A 27,997-nucleotide genomic window follows, 5' to 3' on the forward strand; every position below is an offset into this window, starting at 1 on the left:
TAGCCATCCTCATTAACTTCACCAGGGAGGGTCTTAATCCTTATTTGGTCTTACTCTACATGAAGAGGTTACTTTGTTTTTGTTCATTTTAAAGGTACTTGAAGTCACAAAAGAGAAGTAATTTTTTTTAGTTGTAGGATGGCTACATCCTGAGATAAAACTCCAACACAAAGAAAATGCAGAGGCTACATCATTCTGTGAACAGTTTTAATTTGTAGTCAGAAGGAGGCATTGGTTCATATTGTGACTTTTCTACCTGTATGATCATGAGAAATTCATTTAATTCCCTTGGAGTCTCAGTTTCCTCATCTATAAAACCTGGAAGTTGGACTAGATTACCTCTAAGAAGAAATCTTGGGGCAGCTAGTTGTCAAAAAGGATAAGGGTGCTAGACCCTGAGCCAAAAAGATTTCTTAAAAGCAGAATTGGGTACCAAACTAACCTGAGTGAACTGAGCAAGTTACTTTGACCTCTGACTGCCTCACCTGTAAAAGGCAGTTGGGGGGCGGAGGTAATAAGCATCTACCTCTCAGAGTTGTGAGAATCAAATGGAATGAATATTTGTGAAGCATTTTTCATACCTAAAAGCTCTTCAAATAAATGCTAGCTATTATTATCTTTAATCCTTTAATTGGTATGCACTTTCATTCAGTAGGAATTCACTCATTTATCTCAATATATAATGAATGTTATTCCAAAAATAAGGAAATGAATGAGTCATTTGCCCATGCACTCACTGTTTTGGTTCTTTTTTGGGTATATTTACTTAATTTGTATTTTATAGAAATTAATATTTCTATTTCATTGCATAATGAAATTAAGCATGTACTTGTATCAAAAAAGCCAAGATCATTAAACAATTAAATTGCTCTAATAATATAGCAGTAACCACTTTTAATATTAGTTCTTTTGATATTGTTTCAACTCATCTTTTTTCTTCCTCGTTTTAGGTTGTGTAAGAGCACCTAAAGGATCCCCAGGGCTGCCTGGACTGCCAGGATCTCCAGGTAAAAATTTTCAATAAATGTTGAAATGTTGCCATCCTTTCCCCGTCCCCCAGTCACTAATCCTTAACTTTGAACTGTAATTTTTTTTTTTGCTTTTTCCTTCTTCCTTTCTCCCTCCTCCTCTTACTTCTGGTCTCCCACCATAAATAACATTCTTAGTTTTTAGGGGTTCATTTACTCTTGCTTTAGAAGTCAATCTACTCTTATTGTATCTTAAACACAAACTACTATAGAGATCTAGTTTCATTTATTTCTTTTTTTTGCTGTTCAAAATGTGTCACAATCAAAGTGCGTCACAATCACTGAAAGCCAAACTGAGAGAGAAGGTCCAGGACACAACAAGCTTACTCAAGAAGTAAAAAGAGGTGTTATAAACTGTCATAGATACCCCTGATATATAGATATACATATAGATATGTATATATATACACACATACATTCACACACACACACACACACACACACACACACACACACACACACACACACACACTTATTCATCCAAGACCTCTCCAAGCTCAGGACATTCCTCTGTAAAAGAAGAAAGGAAGATCAGACCTTTGTTTATTTCTGATCTTTCCCTTTATCCCCTTAAAAAAAATGAAAAGCACATAGAGGAGAATATTTCTTTTCTTTGAGTTTGACTAGAGAAAAAACAGGGGGGGGATAGGATTAAAGAAGTTTTATCCCTAAAAATCCATATTTTTGTTCATAGGATTGACTGAACACACTGTCCAAAGCCCTAATGACAAATCCATATGAATACATGATCCTTTGAAACACATCTCAACTTCTGGCCAACTCAGCTGCTAACTCAGTGGCGTGGTTTTTCCATTGCTTAGAGAAGAAGGACCCAGGTGGCCACAGCTGTTGCAGCATGGGCCACCATCCAGTGACTTTAGCCCTTCAATAAGGTGCCATGCTTTAAATGAATAGCTGGCAGTACAAAGCAGAGAACACTTCCAGACATGCCCTTAATCAATGTGGGCAGGAGATAGAATTTAAGCCCTGGGAGCTCTTTATGGAAGGAACTAATGTTATTAGTGTCACACCAGAAACCAAGATTCCTCTGGCTGCATTCAGAGCTTAACTGAAAGAGTATATTATATTTTTTTCATCAACAGTATTAAGGTTGAGGGGGGGAAAGGGGGAAATGCCATGGACTAGTTAATCTCTAGGTTGTACATTCTTCCTGACCCACTATAGAGATCATTTCCTCAAAGTGGTAACTCCCTTAGATTAGGAAATGGAAAAATTAGGTAGATATTTGCTAAGGTTTAAAAGCAACTCTGAGGTATAATCTCATGGGAACAGTGAGATAAAAATATAAAAGAACTATTTGCATCATTAAAATTAAATTTTGAAAGTACACTAAGTTTTTAAAAAGCAAGCCTTTATCTTTCTCAAGCATTTCTAGGAGAGCATCATAGTTCAATGAAGAGAGTACTGGATTTGCCATTAGAGGCTATAGGTTTAAACCTTCATTCTGTTACTTATTATCTGTGACATGGGGCATGTTAACTTATACTCTCTAAGCAACAACTTCCTCATCTGTTAAATGAGGAAGGTGAAAGTAGATGATTGTTGAGGTCCCTTCTAGCTCTATATTTTTTTGCTTATTTTTTCCAATATATAAACTCCAACAAATCATAAATGTTAGTCTGGTATTTATTCCAATGTTTCTTAGACTGATCATATAACTCCGTTTTTTAAGGAGAAACTCTTGGGAAAGGTGGCAGAGAGTGGAGCTATGGGACTTTTAAGAGTTGTTTGGTAAAGACAGAAACTGCTCAGTATGAAATAAAATTGTAGAACATACAAAATTTTAAGGAACTCACAAGATTTTATCTCACAAGATTTTGAGAAGCAGTTATGTAAATTAATATATATATGTGTAACAACTATATGTAGCAACTTCTGTTAAAATTGGTTTAATATTTTTCTCATGTTCTATTAAGCTGAAATACAGACAAATTTATGTCATTTTAACAGTGGGTAATACGTTCCAAACTCTTGAAAAAAAGTAGACCTGGAAAACAAATATGTTTGCTTTCTGTTAAATAATAATTTGAAATCAGAATTCCAGCACCCTTCTTCCTCCCTGCCAAAAAGCTCTAAGATTAGGGACCAACATAAACTAATTGTTTTCAAAACTGCAAGTGCCATTAATATAAAAACCTTCTTCTACATTTAGTGTTTCTGTTCAATAATAATTATGGTGACATTCCTCAAGTCCCTGGAAAATTCAACAACATTTTCAAATTTTTAAATTTCTTCCTATCTCATACAAGTGTAGATTTCTTAATTCCTGTCCTCTGTACAACTGTTGATGAACTTAGATATATTCATCCCCTTAATTAATCCCTCAAAAAGTCTCAAATTCCTAATTCTAACTCAGGAAGAATGTCTTCTGTTAGGACTTAAATTTTAGAAAAGTAAGTTTCATTTTTATATCAGAAACTTTGAAAATTTCTGAGTCAGATTCAAAAAAAATCAAACCTCTACCATCTCATAAAACTATCATCAGGTTTTTCTGTGTATGCTAATATCACAAAATCATGAATTCAGTTTTGAAATAAGATAATAGGTTTAAGAGGCAAAGCATTGGTGCAATTTGTCCTATTTTCAGTTTTAATAAAAATTCTCATAGCCTGATTCCTTTAATCTGGCCTTTTTTTCCTTTCAGGCCCTGGAGCAGTGGAAGTGGGCCAATGTACATGTCTGTTTCCCAACCAATACATCTGTTGTTCAGATTTCCTTTGAAAATAGTCTTATGTCCTCGAACATTGTTTTAGGCTTATACTTTCATGTATGTTTGTTTTATAAATAGATTTTTCTCCTAAACAGTTATATGGGAACAAAAATCTGCTTTCTTATCAAACTTCAGAGTAGATTAAGATCTTCATTTATGGTTCATCTTTAGTTGGCAATGACTCCTAACTATCTTCAAGTTAAAATTATTTGCAGATGTGTTCACAACTGGGTCATAATCTCTTTTTTTAATTACTTGAATATAGTATACTACACAAAGTCTTTCACAAATCTTATTAGAGATTGAAAACTCAAAATAATCACTCCCTACTTTACCTATTTTACATACCCCCTTCACCCAACAACATACGAAATTTTCTAAACCCCTCACATTGTGTGACCCGGGAAACTTGAAGTCATTTGTCTATAAAAAGATTCATTTCTGTTCTATTATTAGTTAGAAAGACTCTTTCCCAGGCCGCACAATGTGAGGGATTAGAAACAGAAATTACTGCATTATTTCCAGACTTTATACTATCCACAGGGGGATCTAAAGGGAGGGTTTTCAAAGAATGCAAAAGATTCAAGTTTTGAACCTTAGGCCTCACTGACCCACAGCAACCTTTCTGAAGTTATTAGCTCCACCCACCTCTTAAGGCCAATTCAGGTGCTTTGTCTTTTATCTTTTTTCTTGCTCATTACTTACTTTCCTGACTCTCACTCAAAATCCCCATTTATAATCATTATTTTACTTAAAGATAATTTAAATCAACTTAAGGGATTCTTTTTATAGAATCTAACTAATTGAATAGAACATGTACTTATCTGCAAGGGAAAGGAAAGGTTTTCTGTGATTTCTAAAAATCCTAAAGAGATAAGATTTTGTCATTTATACCAGACCACCAGAAGATCCCAGAGAAGTGGGTTCATTATCTGTTGACCATGGAAAGAAGTTTGCATCTCAAACTTGATTAATTTAAGAGTTATTTACATTTGGCCCTTTTTAAATTTTTTCAGAGGAATAACATTTCTATCCCAAATTCATCCCTTACTAATGGAACCAATATTGATTAGTAGTTGCATTGGTTAGTAAAAAACAAAGGATAGCATAAGCTTTTTGAATAAATTTTTCCACAATTAAAAAATCCTTATTTTCTTAGTGTTTACAGGATACAATGTTTATGTTTATGTTTATGTTGAAAATTATCTATAATCATAGAATTCTAGAGATAGAAAAGGACTGATATCTTGTCTCATCCTCTCATTTTATAGATGAAACAACTGAGACTTCAAGATATTCCTTTGCCGATAGTAAACAGATCATTTTAGTTAGTTTTCTAAATAGAGTCTAGAGAAATTAGCAGAGAAGCAAAGATTTATCTGCTTTTATGTTGCTTACTTTCATTATAAGAGTAGTACTGCCCCAGAGAGATCAATAACAACCATGCATACCCAAAGCCCTTTCAGTTCCTCATTCCTATTGAGTTGGCTCCACAGTGTAAATACCAGTTGCCTCCAGGTACACATGGAGGCTTGAGATTTAGGGCCTTTGTTGATCTGTGTAATTATTTCTGTACAAAGAGATTTCCATTGTACTCTCTCTCTTCCCTTTCTCCCTGTGATTCAGTTAAAGAAGCCAAGCATAGTATAATTGAATTAGGATTCTGGTATTCCATATTTCTCCATTGCTTAATAGAATTCACCTGGACCTGGTCAGGGAGACCCTCATAAGTGATCAATACCCTTTTATGTCCTGTTCTTTTGTTTGTTTGTTTGTTTGTTTTTAGATTTTTCAAGGCAATGGGGTTAAGTGGCTTGCCCAAGGCCACACAGCTAGGTAATTATTAAGTGTCTGAGGTCTGATTTGAACCCAGGTACTCCTGACTCCAAAGCTGGTGCTCTATTCACTGCACCACCTAGCGGCCCCTTTATGTCCTGTTCTTAAATTTAACTCCAATTGATTTTAGGAAATTGTAGTAAAAGTCAGTGCACATAACCCTGCAAGGATTGAAATGTCTAAGTGCTTTGAGGTCTCTTATTTTGAGGATCAGTTTTTATTCAAAGAGTGAAGAGACAAGATAAGAAGGAAGGTCTAATGGATAAAAGGAACAGATGAGGATGTGAGAAAGGGCTCAAAAGTGCAAAACTAGATTATATTGGCCAGAATTCACTACACAAACACAACTTTCAGAAACAAAATAATAAACTCTTGCTATTGGACAGCATGTTTATTTTGCTCTTAAAGGTGTAATCTTGTAGACAGAAGCCCAAAGTGACTTTTTTCATTGAAAAGTTGATAAATAGGGGTGGCTAGGTGGTGCAGTGGATAGAGCACCAGCCCTGGAGTCAGGAGTACCTGGGTTCAAATTCGACCTCAGACACTTAATAATTACCTAGCTGTGTGGTCTTGGGCAAGCCACTTAACCTCATTTACCTTGAAAAAACCTAAAAAAACCAAACAAACCAACAAAAATAGTTGATAAATACAAATAAACAGGTGGAATTGCATTGAGTTTTTAAAAATGTTTGATTGCTGGGGCAGCTAGGTGGCGTAGTGGATAAAGCACCGGCCCAGGAGTCAGGAGTACTTGGGTTCAAATCCGGTCTCAGACACTGAATAATTACCTAGCTGTGTGGCCTTGGACAAGCTACTTAACCCTGTTTGTCTTGTAAAAACCTAAAAAAAATTTTTTTGATTGCTATTTTTTGCATTTACATCACCTTCATTCCTAAATTTATTGCCCCCTTTGCTACCAAGAATAAAAAAGAAAAAAAAAGCAGTTAAGCAAAAACAACCAAAGCATCAAACAAATCTGAATTCCCCATATACAAAATCCTCCACCAAAGAAGAAAACCAGGTGTATTTTTGAGATTATATTTTCTAACTTAAACTAGGAAAAGAAAAATGAATACACTGATTACAAATAAAATACACCCCCAAATTGATTATTGTAATAATTAAAGCTGTGGGAAAAGTTTGCTGCCAAAAATTGCCACACTGGCATAATCCTCTGAAGTAGGAGAATAAAAAATAATACATTTTGGAGGACAGCTAGTTGACACAGTAGAGTGCTAGGCCTGGGGTCAGGAAGACTTCTTGAGGTCAGATCTGGTCTCAGATACTTTCTTAACCATGGGCAAGTCTTAATGCTATTTGCCTCAGTTTCCTCATTTGTAAAAATCTAGAAAGGGAAATGGCAAACCACTCCAGTAATACATTTGAAAGGTGATTTTGCATTTTTAAAATCTCTGAAGTTATTACAAGTTGATAAGAATATGCCATAAAGTACATTTATTTTCAGTTAATAATGAAAGTTGCTATTTCTGTTATATACCTGGGGAACCCTAAAAAGTCACCAATGTGTACAATCCAACTGAAAGTACAGTGAATACCTAGAAAACTATAGTTCAAAATAATGCATAATATATTAAAGAAATACAAAACAAAATCTTGTGTAATATCCAAAGTGAGGAAAATTCTTTTACTAACAAAGGAGATTAGATGAAACTTCATGGGGGAATGTCAAATGATTTGGGTTTCTTAAAGGATTTAATGAAGCCAAGTGGAAAATGGAGAATGTTAGGTTTAGGGAACAGAGGTAGGAAAGTTCAACATACATTCAGAAAGAATGAAAAGTAAGTCAGATGGGCTGAAACATAGAATATGTGATATGAAATACTGAGATAAGGCTGAAAGAGGAGGAGCTAATAGTTTTGCATCTCAGTCAAAGAAATTTGACCCTTAATTAGTAGAGTGTGACTCTTACAGTTAATCTGTTGGTTTAGCCTTCTTTGCTTGTTTTATAATATGAAAGTCAGTCTGATTTGTGTCAAGAGAGTATTCTTTGTTCTGTTTTTAATTACTATTGGATAAAATGTTCTAAGAGGTTCAGTTTTTTTTCCCATTTTTCATAATCATCATTGAATTTGAAATATAAATCTTGAACCCTGCAACATTCTTCCTTGCTTTAATTAAGGTCATTATCTTCATTATAAACAATGATATCACCTGCATCATGGTCCAGAAATTATGATGAAAAATCTTTGCAACCAGTCACATGTAGGGGTCTATTGCTTTTGTTTCTTCTAATATTAGCCATGCATCTAACTAATGAATTTATTTTTACTAAAATACAGGGAGAATACACAATAGAATGAATTTTGTTTATATAACTGTTTCTTGTTTTGGGGAATTTTTTTCCAGTCTTGAGGAAATTTTCCTCTGTGTTTCAAATCACTCTTAAAACATCCAACCCTTAATTATTCTAACAGCTAGTAATGTATACATGTAAATAAGAAGGTTCCAGATTATTTTATCATTGGTTGAGGCTGTCAACCAATTATCCTTTTTTTTGTCAAATCTGTCAGAAATCCAAGTAGAACTGTGTTCCCTTTGTCACAGAAATCATTAAAGCATCTATCATCATCCCTATGGCACAGGAGGGTCCCTGAAAGTGTCTGAGGGTCAGTGAGTAAGCTGAGGAAGAGTTTATCACACCTGAAACTGGACTCTGAATGTGATTGCTCCAGAATGAAGTCACTCACATGCATGTGTATAAAATGATGCATAGTGTTATTGTAGACCTATTTCTGGATCTAGTCTTTCTTTAGACAAAGGGGGTCAACCCACACACACATCAGCATCCCCAGTGAAAAAAATGTTTAATTTTCCCCTCCCCTTTTCTCTCTCTCCCTTATTAGGAAAGGAACCAAATAATGGAATGCTCTTCCATAGTTTCCCATGACTGAACCAATGGTAATCTGATCAGAATAACTGCTTTTCAATATAAAAAATAATACCCGAACCCAGGAAGTGAGCCCCTTGCTTCTTCTCTGGGGATTTTCGGCAACTCCTACCCTTAATACAACCCACCTACTGAGGATGTAAATCTTGGAGGTTGTCTCCTATCCATACTATTTCTGCTTTGGCATGCAGTAGGTTGCACCCCAGGTCCTGGCACTGCCACCCACTTAGCACCTGTTTGCTGAACCTGAGCTGGGCAGTTGATGAACAGGGTAATTATTTTGAAGGTCATGGTTGTGAATCTTATATTTGTGTTTGGGTATTAGTCTTATTAGGGTCTTTATAGATAACTGTCTTTCTGTATGCTGGAAACTCTTTTTAAAATCCAGGAGTTTTTTATGCTACTTTGAGAGAACTAGGTATTACAATGGATAGTGCCAGACTTGGAGTCAGGAAAACTCATCTTCATGAATTCAAGTCTTACCAGAGATACTTGGTAACTGTATGGCCCTTGACAAGTCATTTAAGCCTGCTTGCCTCACTTTCCTCATCTTTTAAATGAACTGGAGAAGGAAATGGCAAACCACTCCAATGTCTTTGCCAAGAAAATCCCAAACAGTGTCACAAATTACTGGTAAACTACTGAACAACAAACATCTTGTTGTCTTCTCCATTCTAGGATTATTTAAGATCCTAGGCTTAAAACTCATTTTAAAAAAACCCTTAGACCTAGCCTAATCCCCTTATTTTACAGATGAGTAAACTGGAGGGCCCAAAGATCTCTTCAAATTTATATAGGTAACAAGTAGAAAAGCCAAGTTTCAAACCCTGGTCCTCTAAAACTAATCCAGTGCTCTTTACACTAGATCATATTGCTGCTAATATAGAAATATTATTATGTTAAGTATCATAAATGTAACTACATTTTGTCCTGTCCCTTCCCAAATCTGCCATTGTGGCTTTCCTTACACAAGTCTGATTTGTTGTTTCCTTCTGTCTTTTAGGTGCTAAAGGTCAAAGAGGGATTCCAGGATTCCCAGGGGCCGATGGATTTGTCGGACTCAAAGGGTTTCAAGGAGATGCAGGTCGTGAAGGATTTCCAGGTCCACCAGGTAACAAGAAACCCATTGTTCTCCAAAAATGATTTCTAGTTTTATTTACAGTAAACATATCTCCATTTTTCCTTTACTATTTCTGTTTCTTTTGACTATCTTCTTTTTACTATTTTTCTATTGAGTAGACATGGTTGACTCCATGGAATAAGCTCAGCTCTTGACTCATATGTAAAGTTTTGCTTTGCCTAGCTCTGAATTTTCATGGAAAATAGAGTTCCTCTAGTTAATTTAAACTTTTTAACAAAAACATAAATCTCCTCTCAGTGTTCATTAATATTAATGGTACACACAGTCCTTTCATCACTTTGAATGGTGCCAAGCCTCATGACAGACACTACTTTAAAAAGGTCTGTATTTTGTTACCACAGAAATCCACTTAATTGCCAATTTCCAGAAAAAACACTCTTGCATAAGTTTGCATTTCACTATCCCAGTGTTGTGGGATTGGAATCTAATGGTATATCGAGTTTTCTATATTGTACAATCCCAAAAAAATCAGCTTCTCAAGAATTACATAAGGGAAGCATTAGCAGTTTACCAGAGAATGATCTCAGAGTTATCAGTGAACTAACCACAAGTTCAATATGAATCAAAGTTGTGATATGCAAAACAATAAAGTAAATGTAGTCTGAGGATACATTAGAGAAGGAAGGAAGGAAGGAAGGAAGGAAGGAAGGAAGGAAGGAAGGAAGGAAGGAAGGAAGGAAGGAAGGAAGGAAGGAAGGAGAGAGGGAGGGAGGGAGGGAGGGAAGGAGGGAGGAAGGAAGGGGAGGAAGGAAGGAAGGAAGGAAGGAAGGAAGGAAGGAAGGAAGGAAGGAAGAGTCTGTACTGGAGAGAGCCTTCCTTACTACCTAAGAAACACACCCATTTTTTCCTTATCATCAAAAAAAGTCCTCATTTGATCTATATCCTTCCCCATTAGTTGTTTTCCTATAACTCACCCCTCTTTTGTGGCTAGATTCCTTGAGAAGGTCTTGTACAATTTGGTGCTTCCATTCTTTTCTCTCTTCCATTCACTCTAGCTTTCAGACCTCACCATTCAACCAAAACTACTCTCTTGAAAACTGCAAGTGATTCCTGAATTGCCAAATCTAATGCCATTTTCTTCAGTCCTCATACTTCTTGACTACTCCGCAACTTGTGACACTACTGATCAACTTCTCCCTGATATTCTCTTCTTTTTAAGTTTTAGTGATTCTGCTGTCTCCTGATTCTCCTCCTTATTTGAGCCCTCCTTTTCAGTTTCCTTTCCTAAATCTTCATCACAGTCCCACTCTCTAATCATAGGTGCCTTCCAGTGCTTTGTTCTGGACTACATTTATTTGGTGACCTCATAAGCTTCGATAAATTCAACTATTACCACAGATAATTCTGTGATCCTTATGCACATGATCAATCTTTTTCCTTGACCTCCTTTCTCAAATCTTTGACTGTTTCAAATTAGATGTCTCATAAGAATCCTAAACTCAATATGTCCAAATATGACCCAAATTCTCTTCCTTTCTTGTGACTAATGTACCACCATCCTCCCAGTCACTAAGACTTGCCATCTAGATGTCATTCTTATTTCTCACTCTCACCTTCCTTTCCCTCCTTCCCCCAACTTTCCTTATCTAATAAGTGCCAAGTCCTGTTGACTTTTCTCTCTCTGTCATTTCTCCCATATACCTCTTTCTTTTCTAAGACACTGTCTTCTCATTGGCATAGGCCCTTGTCATCTCACACCTAAGATGATTGCAGTAGTCTGCTACCTTGGTCCCCCCTTCACAAGTTTCTCCTCACTCCAGTACATCCTCTATTCAATTGACAGTTTGAACTTACAAAAATTTAAGTCTGACTGTCACTCTCCTATTCAATATACTCCATTGACTCCCTGTTATTTCCAATATCAAATATAAAATTTTCTTTATAATTTGTAAAGCTCCCTTTAACTTGACCTCTTCTATCTCTTCAGTCTTTCTAAACCTTATTTCTCTACACATAGTCTATGATCTGGTGACACTGACCTTCTTGCTGTTCCTCTTACAAGACACCCTTATCCCCCATGTCTGGGCATTTTCATCAGCTGTCTCTCATGCCTAAAAGCTACTTCCTTCTCATCTCTGTCTCTTAACTTTCTTTATTTCCTCTGTATCTTGAAATCATTCCCAAAGAATTATTAAATTACCTATACTCTTTGACCCAGAATACCACTACTTGGTCTATTTCCAAAGATGAGTAGGGGAAAAAGGAAAAGAACCTATATGTTCTAAAATGTTTATAGCAGCTCTCTTTGTGGTGGCAAAGAACTGGAGATTATAGGGATGCCCAGCAATCAGAAAGTAGCTGAACAACTTGTGGTATATGATTGTGATGAAATACTGCTAAGCTATTAAAAAATGATGAGCTCTATGATCTTGGAAAAACATGGATAGATTTGCATGAAATAATTAAGATCAAAATGAGCAAAACAAAGTTCTGCCTTTTTCAAGAAACCTTTATTTAGTCCTCCTTCACCTTAGTGCCTTCCATCAGAAATTACCTCCAACTTATCCTATCTATGTCTTACTTGTAAATATTTGTTTTCATATTATCTGCCCATTGCAATGTGAACTCCTTGAGAACCAAGGAATGGGGATTGTTGGCTCTCCCCAAAACTTAGTACAATGATTGCTCATGATGGGTACTTACTAAAAGGCTTGTTGACTTGACTTGACTTGACCTGATAGTTCTAATGTACTATACATAGTCACATCACATCTAGAGTATTATTTTGCTCCAGTTCTGGGCACACTCACACTCTTTAAAAATAACATCCATCGCTACAGCTGAGTTCCTACAGAATGGAACAACCATGATGGGTTAGAAGGTTATGCCATACAAAGTTATGCCATATCCATTAGCCCAAAGGACAGAAAACAGGCATGATAGAGTTTAGCTATCCTCAAGAATTTAAAGGATTATCATGGGAAAAGAAAGCACAGGTTGAAGTTTTTTGTTTTTATTTTAATGTGACCAATATAGGAATTTATCATGCTCACCTATACATCTTTGTAACAAGGACTTTGTGTTCTTGCTTCTCAAAGTGGGAGGGGAACAGGTGGAAAGAAGAGAAGATGGATTTTCATTTATTAAAAAATAAAATTTGATATAAACATTTTAATTTAAAAAAAACAAATACTTGAATGGCAAGTTTACTGAGTCAAAGACATGATGTGGCAACCTATATATTTTCCATGAGTTTCCCTTCACTCTTGTTACATGACCAGCCCACTTCCTTTCCCCAGCATATATCTGTTTATCTTTTGTTATCCTTCTCTGAAAACTTGGAAATTAAACCTAAGCATAAATCTATGTTGACATGAGTTAAGAGTTCATGGATTATTCTGCCAAAGTGAAATAGAGTTTGGAGCCTTTAGTCTAAACTAGTTTTAACAATGTTGGAGAAAATCAGATCCAGATATATAAGGCAAACAAAAGGTAATGTAGATATTGGTTTAAATCCCCCATTTTCCCATCTTACTAGATTCTTATAAAGAATGGAGAAGATATGATTTCTTTCATCATGCAAGTGAATCATTTCAATAAAACTTTTAAAAATAGGAGACAGTTTAACTAATGCTCAATTAAATGTAATTTTTTTACTCTACTTTCACTCATCCCTATTGGTCTAGTGGTTAATTCACCATCTAGCTGCCAATTACACTACAATAATGTGATCCTGAGAAAATTCTCAAACATTGTGCATTACATATTTATTTTTAGAAATGGGGACAAAATATTGTATGCTCTTCATATTTGTCTTATTGGTATTTAATAATTTCCTACTAAATATTTTCACATTACAAAATTTCTGACGTGATTATGAGATGCCACAGAGCAGTTAGTAATGACCAAAAAAAGATCTTTTCTCTTGTTAAATATTTCGCCATCAGCATTCAGATACTACATTCCATTGGAGGTCAATCAGCATTCAGACATTAAGAAAAGAGTAATGTGATGGAGTAATTTGATCCACTGGTAGCAGTAAATTGCATAACCACTCCAGTATATGATATCCAATGCTTCTCCATGTAAGTGCATCATAGCTGACCTTTTTTAACAGTAAATTCCACATAAGAGAGCAGTGATTAATTCTTTATTGAAAAAAGGTCTCCAAAAAACTGTCTTGTCTCAGTAAGAATTTTTTTTGCAAAACAGAAATCTATAACCCAAGACATTTTAGCTCTAAGTTCTATTATCATTCTTATCTATATTTAAATTTATATTGAAAAATTTTATAGCAAGCACATTCACATAAAACAAGACAGTTCATACATAGTTTTTAATCTTTTTGTTTAAAAAGTAGAAATGTGCATAATATATTTATATTTCCAAAATTCAGATAGTTTTTTTTAGTTTCCATCTCCTTCAAATGTTAGAATTACAACCAGAAAAAGAAGGAAGAAGAGGCCCTGAGGACAGAATACTCATATTTTATGGGAAATATGTTTCATTCAAAGTGACTATAGGAGACCCAAAGATAGATCAAGGGGAAAGGTGACTAGTATTGACAGGCTCTTTGGGGGGGGGGGGGGGGGGTTTGGCTTGTTTAACAAAGAACAAATATAATTAGAATTTCCATATAAAAAGCAGAAAGATAATGTACATTGTATATGAAATTATAAATCTCTCATTCAACTTTCTTTTCCTTTGAAGTATATAAAACTATAATAATATGTTACTTTCAAAGCTGTCCCATTTTGTATTTCCTACTGAATTCTGCTCATTCACTCTACATCAGATCTTAAAACTGGGCTTCCCTGAAACTAGCCCTTTCATCACTTCTTAGGGCCTAGTAAAATTTCATTACATTCCTATACTATAATTTGACCATTCATTTTCTTTTTTTTCTTTGTTTTTAAAAGTTTTTTTGCAAGGCAATAGAGTTAAGTGGCTTGCCCAAGGCTGCACAGCTAGGTAATTAAGTGTCTGAGGTCAGATTTGAACTCAGGTACTCCTGAGTCCAGGGCTGGGCTCTATCCACTGTACCACCTAGCCACCCTAATTCATTTTCTAACTGATGAGCAGTACCAGTTCTTTGTATAACCTCCAAAGTTGCTACAAATATTTTTGTACATGTGGGTCCTTTTCTTCTTTCTTTGACCTCTTTGGGGGGACAGTATAGTATATTTGAATCAAAGGACATAAACAGTTTAATAACTTTGGGGGCATAGTTTCAATTGCTTTCCAGAATGGTTGAACCAATTCACAACTCCACCAAGAGGTATATGCCCTTTGTAAATCTGTTCCATTTCAATCACATTTCTGATTTATTTTTTAGATTGTTTTATTCATGACCACTAGCTACAGTGGTTATCTATTTTTTTCCTTTTAGGATTTGTTGGACCCAGAGGTTCCAAAGGCGCAACAGGGCTCCCTGGGCTGGATGGAAGCCCAGGTTCTACAGGACTACCAGGTTCTGTAGGACCAGCAGGACTAAAAGGATTACCTGGAGAAGTATTAGGGGCACAGACTGGTCTCCCAGGAGATTCTGGATTACCTGGCATCCCAGGGCTGAAAGGAGAGCAAGGAAATCCAGGACTTCAAGGATTTAGAGGTAAATCTCCTTTTCAGCAAATCTAAGTTTGGAGGGTAAAAGTAATAATTGTCCTTTAATACTAGTAACATTAATAGGACCTCAAACCTAATGAGTTTCTTGAACTTCCTTATGTTAAATATACTAAGACAATATAATGTATTATTATATTACAAAATATATTACATAGGTAGTATGGTGAAATAAAAGGAGTAACAAGATACATTAGCTCAGCTTCTATCTTGAGTGCTATATATGTTTTATGTGAATATATAAAACTATATAGTAAATACATAATTTTATATGAATATATAAATAGTCTTAGTGAGGTTAAGGAAATTGTCTATCATTATTCATGGTTAGGAATGTGTGTATGTGTGGGAGAGTGTAGGAATTGGGGCATAGAGGTTAGAGGGGGAATGACTGTGTATGTATGTCTGTGTGTGAACTTATATAACTATGGGCAAGTTTCTTAACCTCACTGAAACCATTTTCTCATCAATAAAATGGGAGTGGTGATAATACCTATAGGACTTACCTTAGAGGGATTCTGTAAAAATCAAATGAGATATTGTATGTTAAGTGATTTGTAAAACTTAAAGTATTATGTTGCTATCCACTATGATTCCAAATACACAGGAAAGAATACTACAGTGTTGTCTGAGTTCTACCATAATGAGTTCCTCTATTTAGTTTCAGAGTTCATCTGAAATATTTTTATGATGGTGATAATGTTGTCTGTTTGCATCCTCTAGTTCAATGTGATCCATTTTTTTAAAAAAATTAAAGGTAAAGGAGGCAAAAAAGGAGCTTTGTCCTCCTGGTTATACAGTAACTAAAAGAGCTTTGGACAACTAGGTAATGCAACTCTGGGACTCAAGTCAAAAAGATCTGAGTTCAAATGTGACAAGACTTACTATTTCTATGATCCTGGGCAAATCACTTAACCCTGATTGCCTAGTTTCTTCATCTATAAAATGAGTTGGAGAAGGAAATGGCAAGCCCACTCCAATATCCTTGGCATGAAAATGCTAAATGGGAGCACAAAGAGTCATATTTGACTAAAACTACCAAACAATAACAAAAAGCTTTGAGTTTTGGGCCAGACCAGAGTTCAAATTCTGATCCTACCATGTCCTACATGTGTGACTGTAATTAAATTCCTTCTCATCTTTGGGCCTCAATTGCCTTATCTTTAAAATAAGGGAGTTAGAGTAGATCTAGCTGTGAAAACTTAATAACGGTGTTTGACTCAGGCGATAAGAATGTTAGAATGATAGAGAATTCAGAGATTTATACCACAAGGTAAGGGACAGGCTATAAATAATTAGAAATGAATTTCAAATAAATTACTTTTAAAAACCATTATGTGTTCATTATGTATAGTGTTATTAATATGGGTTTGACAAGTTAGCTTGCATTAACTGTATTTGATAATCTTTGAATCTGGGGTCAATTTAAGAATGCAAATGTATACTAAATTGGAATTTAGATTGAAAAACCCTAGCACTTAATAAAGGACTGAATTATAATGACTAAGCATCCACCATCATTTGGTTCATATGAAAATGAACATACAAATGACATCCTCTGACTAGAGAGGATATAAGGTGCCAGGTGACTGTCCCTATCATAGACAGAGTGGTAGCTTTCATTTGAGTTTTAACTGGAAGGAAACAAATGATACACCCCTTAGTTCCCTCATCACATCAAATGGTTTGGCTGATGTATCTGACATTTCTCCTAGCAAAGTTAAATGTTATCTAGAAGAACACATTTATCCATTAACACTGAAGTACAAAATAACTTTTTGCCATTCACAAAGCAAAATTCTGAGGAAATGAGACAGTACAAGCAAGTTTTGATTGAGGAGCTCAAGGGTTCCCAAGTTCAGATGATGGTGTAACGCTAAAGTGGGTCATCACAGTGGGATCCTCCAAGGAAGCTACTCTTCAGAGTAACTTGAGAACATTTTGCTATCCAGAAGACTGAAGATGGGGAACAAGAGGAAAATCTTAGAAAATACAGAGGCCGGGGTGGCTAGGTGGCGCACTGGATAAAGCACCGGCCTTGGAGTCAGGAGTACCTGGGTTCAAATCCGGTTTCAGCCACTTAATAATTACCTAGCTGTGTAGCCTTGGGCAAGCCACTTAACCCCATTTGCCTTGTAAAAACCTAAAAAAAAATAGAGAGTCCACAAAAAACTATGAGGACATAGCTTACCTCGTTTTTCAACCTAAGATCTGCTTGACCCTATTTTTTAGAACTTTTGATTTTGTTTTGGATTTGGAGGGTTTTTTTTTTAACTAAACTTCTAATTTCATGGGAATAAGAGATTCTTCAGGTAGAGAGCTCCCATCAACACATATCAACACCTCTCCTAGGCTTAGAGAGTCTCCAGGATACTGAAAATTTAAGTGAGTTATCCAGAAGCATGTGGTTTTGTGTCAAAACAAACACTTGAACATAGACAAAGTTTCTATGACTTATTCTCTATCCACTTGGCCATGCCACCTCTGTGACTAGCCCTCACTGTAACCTAAGTTCATTAGAGAAAGAGACTAATTACTAAAGTTTCACTTCTTAGCCTTCATCATCTTGTCAGTCACAGTCAATTAAAAAGAGAACCAATTAAGGAAATGGCAATCATGAAATAAATGCCCAATATTGTGAAAGATGTCATGGGATCTCTTTTAAAAAAAAAGTGAAAATTGCAAATTCTCAAGAAAAGCAGAACAGGGCAAACATGTCAGCATTCCCCTAATCAATCTATCTCTCAACCCTCTTAGAAAATCATGCCCCTAAGTAGTTGTTGTTTTCAATTTAAATATTTCATGTAGAAATGATCTTCAGCTCCTAGGTGCCACCTTTTTTTGGCCAGTTTTATAAGCCTTGTGTAGACAGTGAGCTTACTATTTGTTTTAGGTTTGGTTGGGGTTTTTTTGTTTTGTTTTGTTTTGTTTTGCAAGGCAATGGGATTAAGTGGCTTGCCTAAGGCCACACAGCTAGGTAATTATTAAGTGTCTGAGGCCCGATTTGAACTCAGGTACTCCTGACTCCAGGGCCTGTGCTCTATCCACTGCGCCACCTAGCCACCTCTACTTTTTCTTTTTTTAAATCAAACTTCAACACATCAAAGCTTACAATATCGAGACTGTGTGTGATCATAAGGAAGTTCATCAGTGCTATAGGAACATAGCTTTTCTTAGCACAAGTTGTATCTACAGGATTCCTGCCTCTGGTGTGATGGATTATTAGTTGAGCATTAATTTAAAATATAAAGTATACATATACTCTATTTGCTCTCTCTCCATATACATATATATATATATGATAATTTCCTTCCAGTTCTAGATTATGAACAGTTAAGTGGCACAGTGGATAGAGTGCCAGGTCTGGAGTAAGGAAGTCATCTTCCTGAATTCAAATCTGGCCTCAGGTAATTACATGTATGACCATGGCCAAATCATTTTACTCTGTTTGCCTCCATTTCTTCATCTGTAAATTGAGCTGGAAAAGAATATGGCAAACCACTCCAGCATATCTTTGTCAAGAAAATCCCAAATGAGGTCAGAAAGTGTTGGACGTGACTGAAACAAGTGAACAACAATAAGTGTGTATGTGTACACATACACATCTGTGTCTGTACAAATATACACACACATCCAAACTGCATTCTTAGATTCAGCACTAACCATTCTGCACCTAGGTAAAGATGGTTATATCTCAATGTTGTGTTAGGTAAAACAGAAAGAAAAAAAGAAAACAGATATTCTGAGTGAAGCCAGTTTGAACCAACTTTCAAGAGCAGATTGTTAAATTTTCAGGGTGAATATTTTCACCTCAGATATTAGCAACTGCTAAAATCAGAGTTTATTTTACTGTATTCTTGATTGTCTAGAATGAACAAAGAGATGAAAAGACTATCAGTAATGCAGATTATATACATAAAGGCATACTGTGAATTTAGCCTTACCCTCTCCAAGCCAGTTTTTAAACATTTACCAGGACATCCATAAAGCTATTTGTTTTGCTAGCCACTTAAATGCTTATTAACAGATATTTCTTTAGAGATAGATGTCCAACCTTTTAGCTCTTCTGGGATGCATCACCCAATAAAAACTTGTCAAGGGTCACATATAGAATATAATCTTTATTTATGACTACAATGTAACCCATATAGCCAATGAGTATAATAATAAAATGTCATAATGCTATATGAATGAGCTTTGAGGACTGCATGCAGCCCATGGTTGCAGGTTATTCATACCTGCTATAAAGGATCATGGGAATCATAATCTAGAACTGGAAGTAAATTATCACCAAAAATATTTTAATAGTAAAACAATAATAGTAGCAATAAATGCAAAGTGAAAAACATTCTGGTTTTGATTTTTAATATAAATAGACTTTTCTGCCAGCATAATGGTATCAAAAAATATAGTTATCAAAGGTATAATCTGTTGTTCAGAGTCCATCTCATGATAGTTCCACGTGTGTGTGTGTGTGTGTGTGTGTGTGAGAGAGAGAGAAAGAGAGAGAGAGAGAGAGAGAGAGAGAGAGAGAGAGAGAGAGATAGAAAGAGACAGAAACAGAGAAGAAAATCTTTACAAATGGGAGGTGGTCTTCTACTACCACCTCCACCATCTTCCACAAAACTCTGCCTTTCTTTCTTTCTTAGACCCCTTAGACCATACTCTGAATGTTACTTGCATAAGTTGATCCATCAATCTTTACTCTATAGGCTTTCTGGAGGAAGCAAATATCTGCAATGGGGACCTTGGTTTTAACCTCTTGATTTCATAGTCCATAACACAGCTTACTTTTGCAAGTCATTTAACAGTCTGTAAACATCCCTTTTCATCTTCTCTGTCTTGCCAAATATCAACTCAGAAGTCAAAGGGTAGCTCTGCCCTTAACAACAGAATTATGCTACAGTTACATGAATTCTGCTCATAATTCCATTATTACTATTAATTTAAATAGTAACAAATAACTCAAATTTTATAGCACATTAAAGTTTCTAAATTTCTTTATATTCACTAATCTTTGAGCTTCCTAATAAACTCATGTCATAACTACCTAAATTTTTATCCTTTGGGTGATGACATGGGTCAGTATGTCCAATCCAGGACTCAGTGTCAAGGAGGCTGGATTCTAGGTTCATGTGTTCTTTTTAGTCAATGTTGTCTTAATTCTTTTAAAAATTTTTTGTTCTCTTTTGCTTTCCCAATAGTTCCCCCTCCTGCCCTCTGACCCCAATATGAAGATTCTGTCTTCTAAAAAAGAAGTATATTTAATCAAAATAAATAAGTGCATTAGTTATTATTGCTCAATCATGTCCAACTTTTCATTTGGGATTTTCATTTGGAATGTTCTAGGCAAAGATGCTAGAGTGGTTTGCCATATCCTTCTCCAGCTCATTTTACAGATGAGAAAACTGAGCAAACAGGGTTAAGTGACTTATCCAAGATTATACAGTTAGTAAGGAGGTCAGATTTGAACCAAGAAGAAGAGTCTTCCTAACTTCAGAATTGGCACTCTATCTGTTGCACCACCTAGCTGCCCCAAATAAGAGCATTAGCCATTTCCAAAATTCTTTACTTCATCCATTTCTCCTCTAAGAGGAGGGAAGCATTCTTCTCCATCAGAGTCCTGAAATTTCAATTTAACATTTTAATTCCATTGATTAATTTTGTGTGTGTGTTTTGGTCTGTCTCTCTGATTCCACTGGTGTAGGGAACCATACAGATCAGCAAGTTGAGGTTGTATAGTACAAGTGTAACTTAAAGTCTTTGAAAGTTCCTCAAGGCCCTAAGAGGTTAAGTGAATTAGTATGCATCAAAGGTAGGATTTAACTCCAAGATTTCAAGATTGACCCTATAGCCACTACACCAATTGTACTCTTACCTCATGCTTCATTTTTCCAATTGGCAAAATTGCAATTACATTCTTGGTCACATAGCTTCTGCAAATAGCTACTATGGGGTCAATATGTTTATATCTGTTAAATGTGCTAACATTAGATGAAAAAATTATCTTATTAATATTAATATAGTAGGATATGGATATGTAAACTCATTTTTCTTATTTTCTGTAGGAAGCCCAGGTATGCCCGGAATGCCTGGGTTGAAGGGGCAGCCTGGATTCCCAGGGCCTTCTGGTCAACCTGGACTACCAGGGTCTCCTGGAATACATGGCTTTCCAGGACCTCAAGGCCAAGAAGGACCACCAGGTCTTCCAGGCCCTTCAGGATTTATAGGTAGGTAACAATCTGTTCTCTAGTCTCTATGTTCATCCAAGAAAGTAATCAGCTCTACATTTTGGAATTCTGCATTGGTTTCTCAAGATAAGCTGGAAATTTATGAAGCCTCTTATTTTGGATCTGGAATTGTCAGAATCCTGTAGGAACTCCTGTACTTGAAGACATTATGGTAGCACTATTTCTCTGGGCTCTTCTGTACCCTACCCTCAAGACACCCCACAACTTGTCTCCTCATCCCTACTTGTTCTTCCTTCCCTCCTGCCCTCTTTAGCAGATATACTTTTTCAACTTGACCTTCTTCAAAACACTTCATACCAATCAATATCTCTTCTGGTATTATTACCACTCCAAAGCCAAACATTCAAGGTATAGTCTATGGATTTTTTTCCAAGGAATGTTTCTCTGTCAGTAGACATTATGGAAAATGAAATCTTGGGGAATTTTTTATTTGGTTGTGCTCACTATGTAGTCTAAAGCAAGGATTCTTAACATTTTTGTGGTCATGGATCCCTTTGGCATTCTGGAAAACTCTTTTCAGAGTAATGTTTTTAAATGCAGAACATAAAATTTGTGACTCGTTCAGTTGTTTTAAGTCATGACTAACTCTTCATGACTCCACGGACCTCTCTCCATAGAGTTTTCTTGGGAAATAATAGAATGGTTTACCATTTTCTTCTTCAAGAACATAAAATAGAATTATAAAGAGAAAAATACATGTTGAAACAAATTTATCATTAAACAATGGTTAAGGATCCTGGGTTAAGAAACCCTGTTCTAAATATAAAGGCACTTTGGTGCCTCCAGCTGACAAAGTCCCCTATAAGTGTATTTTCCAAAGTATAAGAATACAGGAGAACAGTTTCTACAAGAAGTCCTCTGAACAAGTATCCATTTGGGAAGGTTCCTGAGCCAAAGAGTTGATCCTTTCTCATTAATGTTTCCTGGTCTATTTTCAAGTGATTAAAGTTCTTATTTCTATCAAATGCTGCCCTTCATTATTACAAGTGAAAAAAACAGAGCCAAGAAAGCAATATAAACAATGACTTCAACAATGTAAAATGGAAAGAACAACCTGAAAAGGAAGGTTGCAACATTATTAAAGAATAATCTTGACCCCAGTGAATTGATAAGACCTCTGCCCATTCATTTACAGAGGTAGAGGACAGTCCCTGGTTCTGACACATGTAATATATTGTCATTTTTAAAAGACAGTGACAGTTTTGCTAGTCCCCCCCCCTTTATTCCTTTTTTCTATGTACAATTGTGTTTAACATATTTCCATATTAGGCATGTTGTGAACGAAGAATTAGAATTTCAAGGGGGAAAAATTCATGATACAGAAAGAAACAGCATAAAAGAAGTTTTAAAAAGTGAACATAGTATGTTTTGCTCATTCAGACCTCATAAATTTTCCCCTGGAACATTCTTTTTTGTAATTATATGTATTATATTTTAGGAGGGGGAAAGGATACAGAGGGATATTTTGGCAATTGAAAAATCAAAAGTTCAAAAAAATTTATTTGAAAAAATAAATCCTATCACAGTCTAGCACCTGCCTGCCTTTCCACTGCACACAGGAAAGTATGTACACTAAAAATGTTGAATAACAATGCAAGATAATATTGAAACAGGCCAAATAAATGCCAAATAAGTACTCTAAGAGATCAGGGAAGGAAGTTGTCACTGAGAATTATAGTAATTTACAAAGATTGTATTAATGAGGAATGCACTGGCTTTGTAGTGTGTTCCTAGATTCAAATTTCAGCTCTGGCCATCATACTTGTGTGGTCAGAGGAGATCAACTAATCTTTTGGGGTTTCCATTTCTTCTTCCTTGTAAAATGAAGGAATTAAAATAAAAGATAAGTATGAAGTCCTTTCCAATACAAAATCTGTGATTGAACATTGAATTAAACTTTGTTCAAATTAGGAGTAAAACGATTTAGCTAGACACAGAGGAGAAAGAAAAAAGTCAGTCAAGGGAGCAAACCCACTGGGCAATCAAAAAAAGTCAACACACATACTTAAGGAGTATTCAATAGCTTGACCAGAATAGAAGACTGTTTAGAGTAGAATAAGTGACAGGAATGAGAAGGTTAGGCGTTGAATCCAAATTTAAAAGTTTGAAACTTGGGGCAGCTAGGTGGCGCAGTAGATAAAGTACCGGCCCTGGAGTCAGCAGTACCTGGGTTCAAATCTGGTCTCAGACACTTAATAATTACCTAGCTGTGTGACCTTGGGCAAGCCAATTAACCCCATTTTCCTTGCAAAAGCCTAAAAAAAAAATAAAAGTTTGAAACTTATTCTGTATAAGGTAGATCTTTTAAAGGTTTTGAGAAGGGAAAGTACATGATCAATATGATGTCTCAGAAAGATTATTTTGACGTGAGAGGGCCAGAAGAATTACTTTAGAAAGAGACTAGAGGAAGGAGAAACCAATTTTGGAACTCCTGAGAGAGTTCAGGCATGAGGAAATAAGGATTTGAATTAAGGAGGTAACTTTAGAAATGGAAAAAGCACTGAATCACCTCTAATATTTCCTCTGAACACCATCAACAAATATAAGAAATGGAAGATAAAAAGGAAGGGAAAGACAGCCAGAAGATAAGGTACCATCCACCAACCTAACCTGACTAGTAGGCAAAGTGGGCCGCAACCCCAATCCCACCCCATCCATGTATATTAATCCCTACATTGAGGAGCCTCTATTTTAATATCATTGAAGGCTTTTTTGGTCTTTAAGTTATATGTGAATGAGAACTGAATTTCTATGTGGAAGAAAAGATGGTATGAGAACGTAAAAGTAAATTGATAGGGGAGGTAGAATTATACCCTAGAATAAACCCCATTGGCTTCATAATTTTGTCCTAGGACTGTCTCCAGCCACACCACATACCAACTCTAAAAAATATAAAATAAATATAAAAAAATATAAAATCTTAGAAATTTTTTATTTCAGCAATATGTCCATAATTTTCTATCTTACTTCTTAGAAGTTTTCCCTTTGGAAAGCCCTCATTCCTTGACTTTTGCTTTTCCCATTCATTTTTTCCATTATTACTTATGGTAATTTGTATACATATCCTTTTCTCTCTCCTGGAGTCACTGACAGAAAGCTTCCTAATCACAGGTGTACACGTCTGTGTCTGTGTGTGTGTATGTGTGTGTGTGTGTGTGTGTGTGTCTTGTGTCTTGTATCTGTGTGTCTGTGTGACTGTCTGTGTATCTGTGTGAATCATCTTCTCTATAATTGCCTCTACAACTAGCATGTGATTTTCACACATAGTAAACCATTTATTGCAACCTGTTGAATTAAATTGAAAAATGTTAAGCTAGTTCTGTGAAGACCATCATAAAAAGACTTTGCTCTCCGTGAATATATTTTTGAAATCTTTTTTAATCTGCCTTTTTTAATAGGTCTACCTGGTGACAGAGGTGATCGAGGTGACATAGGAGTCCCTGGCCCTGTGGGAATGAAAGGTCTGATTGGTGATAGAGGTGATACTGGTTTTATAGGAGAACAAGGCAGAAGAGGAGATCCTGGACAACAAGGGATGCCTGGATTGCCTGGCATCCCAGGAACAAAAGGTACCTCCAAGAATATATTTACTAGAATAACATTTATAGAGATGATGATCTAGATAAACCAGGTCTTAGAGCTATTGAATCTTGATGGGCTCATTAGCAGCCCAGAATCTTATTCCCTCAGCTCAGTAAGTCTGATATCCTGGGGGAGACATCTACTATTTCTAAAAAACACTGAGAAGTTGATTTTTATCAGCATTACAATTTTAAAATTTGAAATCAGAAATAACCCTGACCCAAGAATTGGGATAAGTTGCTTAGATACATCAGTCATTCCTTTCCTATTTCTTTTCAGAAGACTGAATATTAATTATAGGTCAAAAGTAATTTAATAAATATCAAAACAAAATGCAAAAATAAATGGACTCTTCAACTCTAAAGATATGTGTGTGTAAACAGGCATATATTTTATCTGGAATCAGAGTACACCATCCCTTAAACAATTCAATGTTGACATAATGGTAATTCTTTCTTTCCATTTCTCAGTTCTGTGAGTGTTATATTGTTAATATTCCATTAATTTCTAATGTCAGTTCTTTATTATCTTCTGACAGGTTTTTGAGTTTATGTTAATTTTGCTTAAAACTAATTCTTTTTTTTCTGTGACTATTATGGTTGCAACTAGACATGCCATCTTTTCACTATAAGTTGGTAAATTAAGAAAGCTATAAAAGGAAAGAAGCAAAGAAGGGAGGGAGGGAGGAAGGGTGGGTAGGAGAAAGAAAGAAAAAAGAAAGGAAGGAAGGAAGGAAGGAAGGAAGGAAGGAAGGAAGGAAGGAAGGAAGGAAGGAAGGAAGGAAGGAAGGAAGGAAGAAAACTAGCACACCTCAGGAAATCTCCTTTCTGGGTAGAATTGTATTAGAGCAAAGACTGGAATTCTTCATGAACAAACTTACACTGCATAATTCTCAAATAATTTGAAAGATTATCTTCAATAGTTGAAAAAGATATTCTTCATGAAGACCTCTTGGAATTGTGTATTGACTGACCATTAGTATTGACTAACCTAGTGTTTCAATTCTTTTCACCAAGGTTTCAAAGGATCTCCTGGTATGGAAGGTTTCAAGGGCATGTTGGGAATCAAAGGAAGATCAGGAATCATTGGATATAAAGGAGAGGTTGGCAATTTTGGAATTCCTGGTTTGAAAGGTCTAACTGGTGAACCAGGCTTGAAAGGTATGTTCACTTACCATCAAACCAATGTTATATTCTTTCATAGTGGCATGATATGATATTCATAGATGAACCAGGATCACTATATATTGTGTACCCTTCACATACAGAACACTACTACTAGTAACTCCAAAGAATTACCAACCAAGAATTCTCTGCTTCAAGGCACTTAAAGTCAAATTAGGAAAGCATATAAGTTGACAAAATATACAAAAATGTACAAATGATTTAAATCTTATTTAACCAACATGTATATATTTAGAGATACATACATATATAAGTAGTATATCTATGTACACACACACACACACACACACACACACACACATATATATATATATATATATATATATATATATAGAGAGAGAGAGAGAGAGAGAGAGAGAGAGAGAGAGAAAATTTCTGTAAGTGTTAAGAGAAATTGCTAGGATGATTATAATAACCAAAACAAACCAGATGAAATCAGTCTGAAATGTGAAGTATAAGCAAAATTTTGTAGGAGCAAAGAAATACAATTTGACTAAAAGAATTGAGAAATGTATTCCTGGTAGGAATGTGTCATATGAGTAGAGAAAGGGATATATCTGTATTAGAATGAATCTATCTCAAAGAACCAATTCAGCAATTAAATTCAAGAAACAATTTTCAAGTCCAAACACTGGCATTTAAGGAATTACTATAAAGACTGAGAGCCTTTGGACTTTGATTGTACATTTCCTCATTGATAAGAAGCATATTAATAACTTCATTAAGACTATATTATGGGGCAGCTAAGTGGCACAGTGGATAAAGCACCCTGGAGTCAGGAGGACCTGAGTCCAAATCAGACCTCAGACACTTAATAATTGCCTAGCTGTGTGACCTTGGGCAAGTCACTCAATCCCATTGCCTTAAATTAAAAAAAATGTTTTTAAGAGGGAATGAAGACTATATTGTTACAAATATACCACACTAGCAACTACAAACTTAACAATTTTCCAAAATTTTAAAATGGGACCCCCAAATCTGATAGTCTAGTCCAGACCATTTTAAGACTTAGTATTACAAATTTAGAGCCAGAAGGGTTCCTAGAGGACATCTTTGTGTTCTCTCTCATTTTATAAATAGGGAAACTGAATCTCAGAGATATTACATGTTTTGCTCATGATCATTCAGGTGGCAGAATCAGAATTTGAACCCAAAACTCTTAGGGAAGTTTTAATTCTTAAAATAAATAAATTGTATATTTTTCTTTTCATTATAAAATTAAACATCAAAAAATTTGAACCATTGAAGAATTGTAAGTGACACTGTAAACTCCAATGATATAGTTTATTTTGAGGGTATATTCAGATTAGCACAATATTAAAAACCTGACCTATTTGACTCTGTCCTCTTCCTTCTGTATTTTATTAAATGTTTCATTGAATCTTTCTTTTTTTCTGCATCACAATTACTACTCCTACAATTCTTCTTTTCTTCCTGCTCCTTCTTCTTGTCTTCTTCCTTCTCCCTCTTCTTCTCTTCCACCTCTTTCTCATTCTCCTCAAAACGTGCATCTCATTCTTTATCTGTAGTCAATCAAATCTCATCCAAGAAGTGAGAATCATGTTTCACTAGCTTTCTGGAGACATGATTAATCATTTTATTTGATCAGACTTCTTAGATCTTTCAAATAGTGTTGTCATTTACATTATTGTATTAATTGTCCAAATCATTCTCCTGGTTTTGCTCACTTCACCATGTAAAATAAATATTTCCAAATAATTTTGTGTCAAACTGCTATGTTTTACACATTTATCTTGAATATAGTTTATAAATT

At 35.5% G+C, this 27,997-nt stretch overlaps 1 protein-coding gene across 2 annotated transcripts in view; it reads left to right on the top strand.

The window, feature by feature from the left end:
- COL4A2 (collagen type IV alpha 2 chain) overlaps window positions 1–27,997 on the top strand; it is a 273,441-nt gene that overhangs the window by 209,755 nt on the left and 35,689 nt on the right. For both annotated transcript variants that reach the window (XM_074192025.1, XM_074192024.1), the window contains exons 27-32: window positions 951–1,007; window positions 9,507–9,614; window positions 14,974–15,195; window positions 21,275–21,436; window positions 24,856–25,026; window positions 26,056–26,199. In XM_074192025.1, coding sequence (XP_074048126.1) covers window positions 951–1,007; window positions 9,507–9,614; window positions 14,974–15,195; window positions 21,275–21,436; window positions 24,856–25,026; window positions 26,056–26,199 — 864 coding nt within the window. The remainder of the gene's footprint in view (window positions 1–950; window positions 1,008–9,506; window positions 9,615–14,973; window positions 15,196–21,274; window positions 21,437–24,855; window positions 25,027–26,055; window positions 26,200–27,997) is intronic.

Source organism: Macrotis lagotis, chromosome 6, assembly GCF_037893015.1.
Source record: "Macrotis lagotis isolate mMagLag1 chromosome 6, bilby.v1.9.chrom.fasta, whole genome shotgun sequence".
Classification (NCBI taxonomy): domain Eukaryota; kingdom Metazoa; phylum Chordata; class Mammalia; order Peramelemorphia; family Peramelidae; genus Macrotis; species Macrotis lagotis.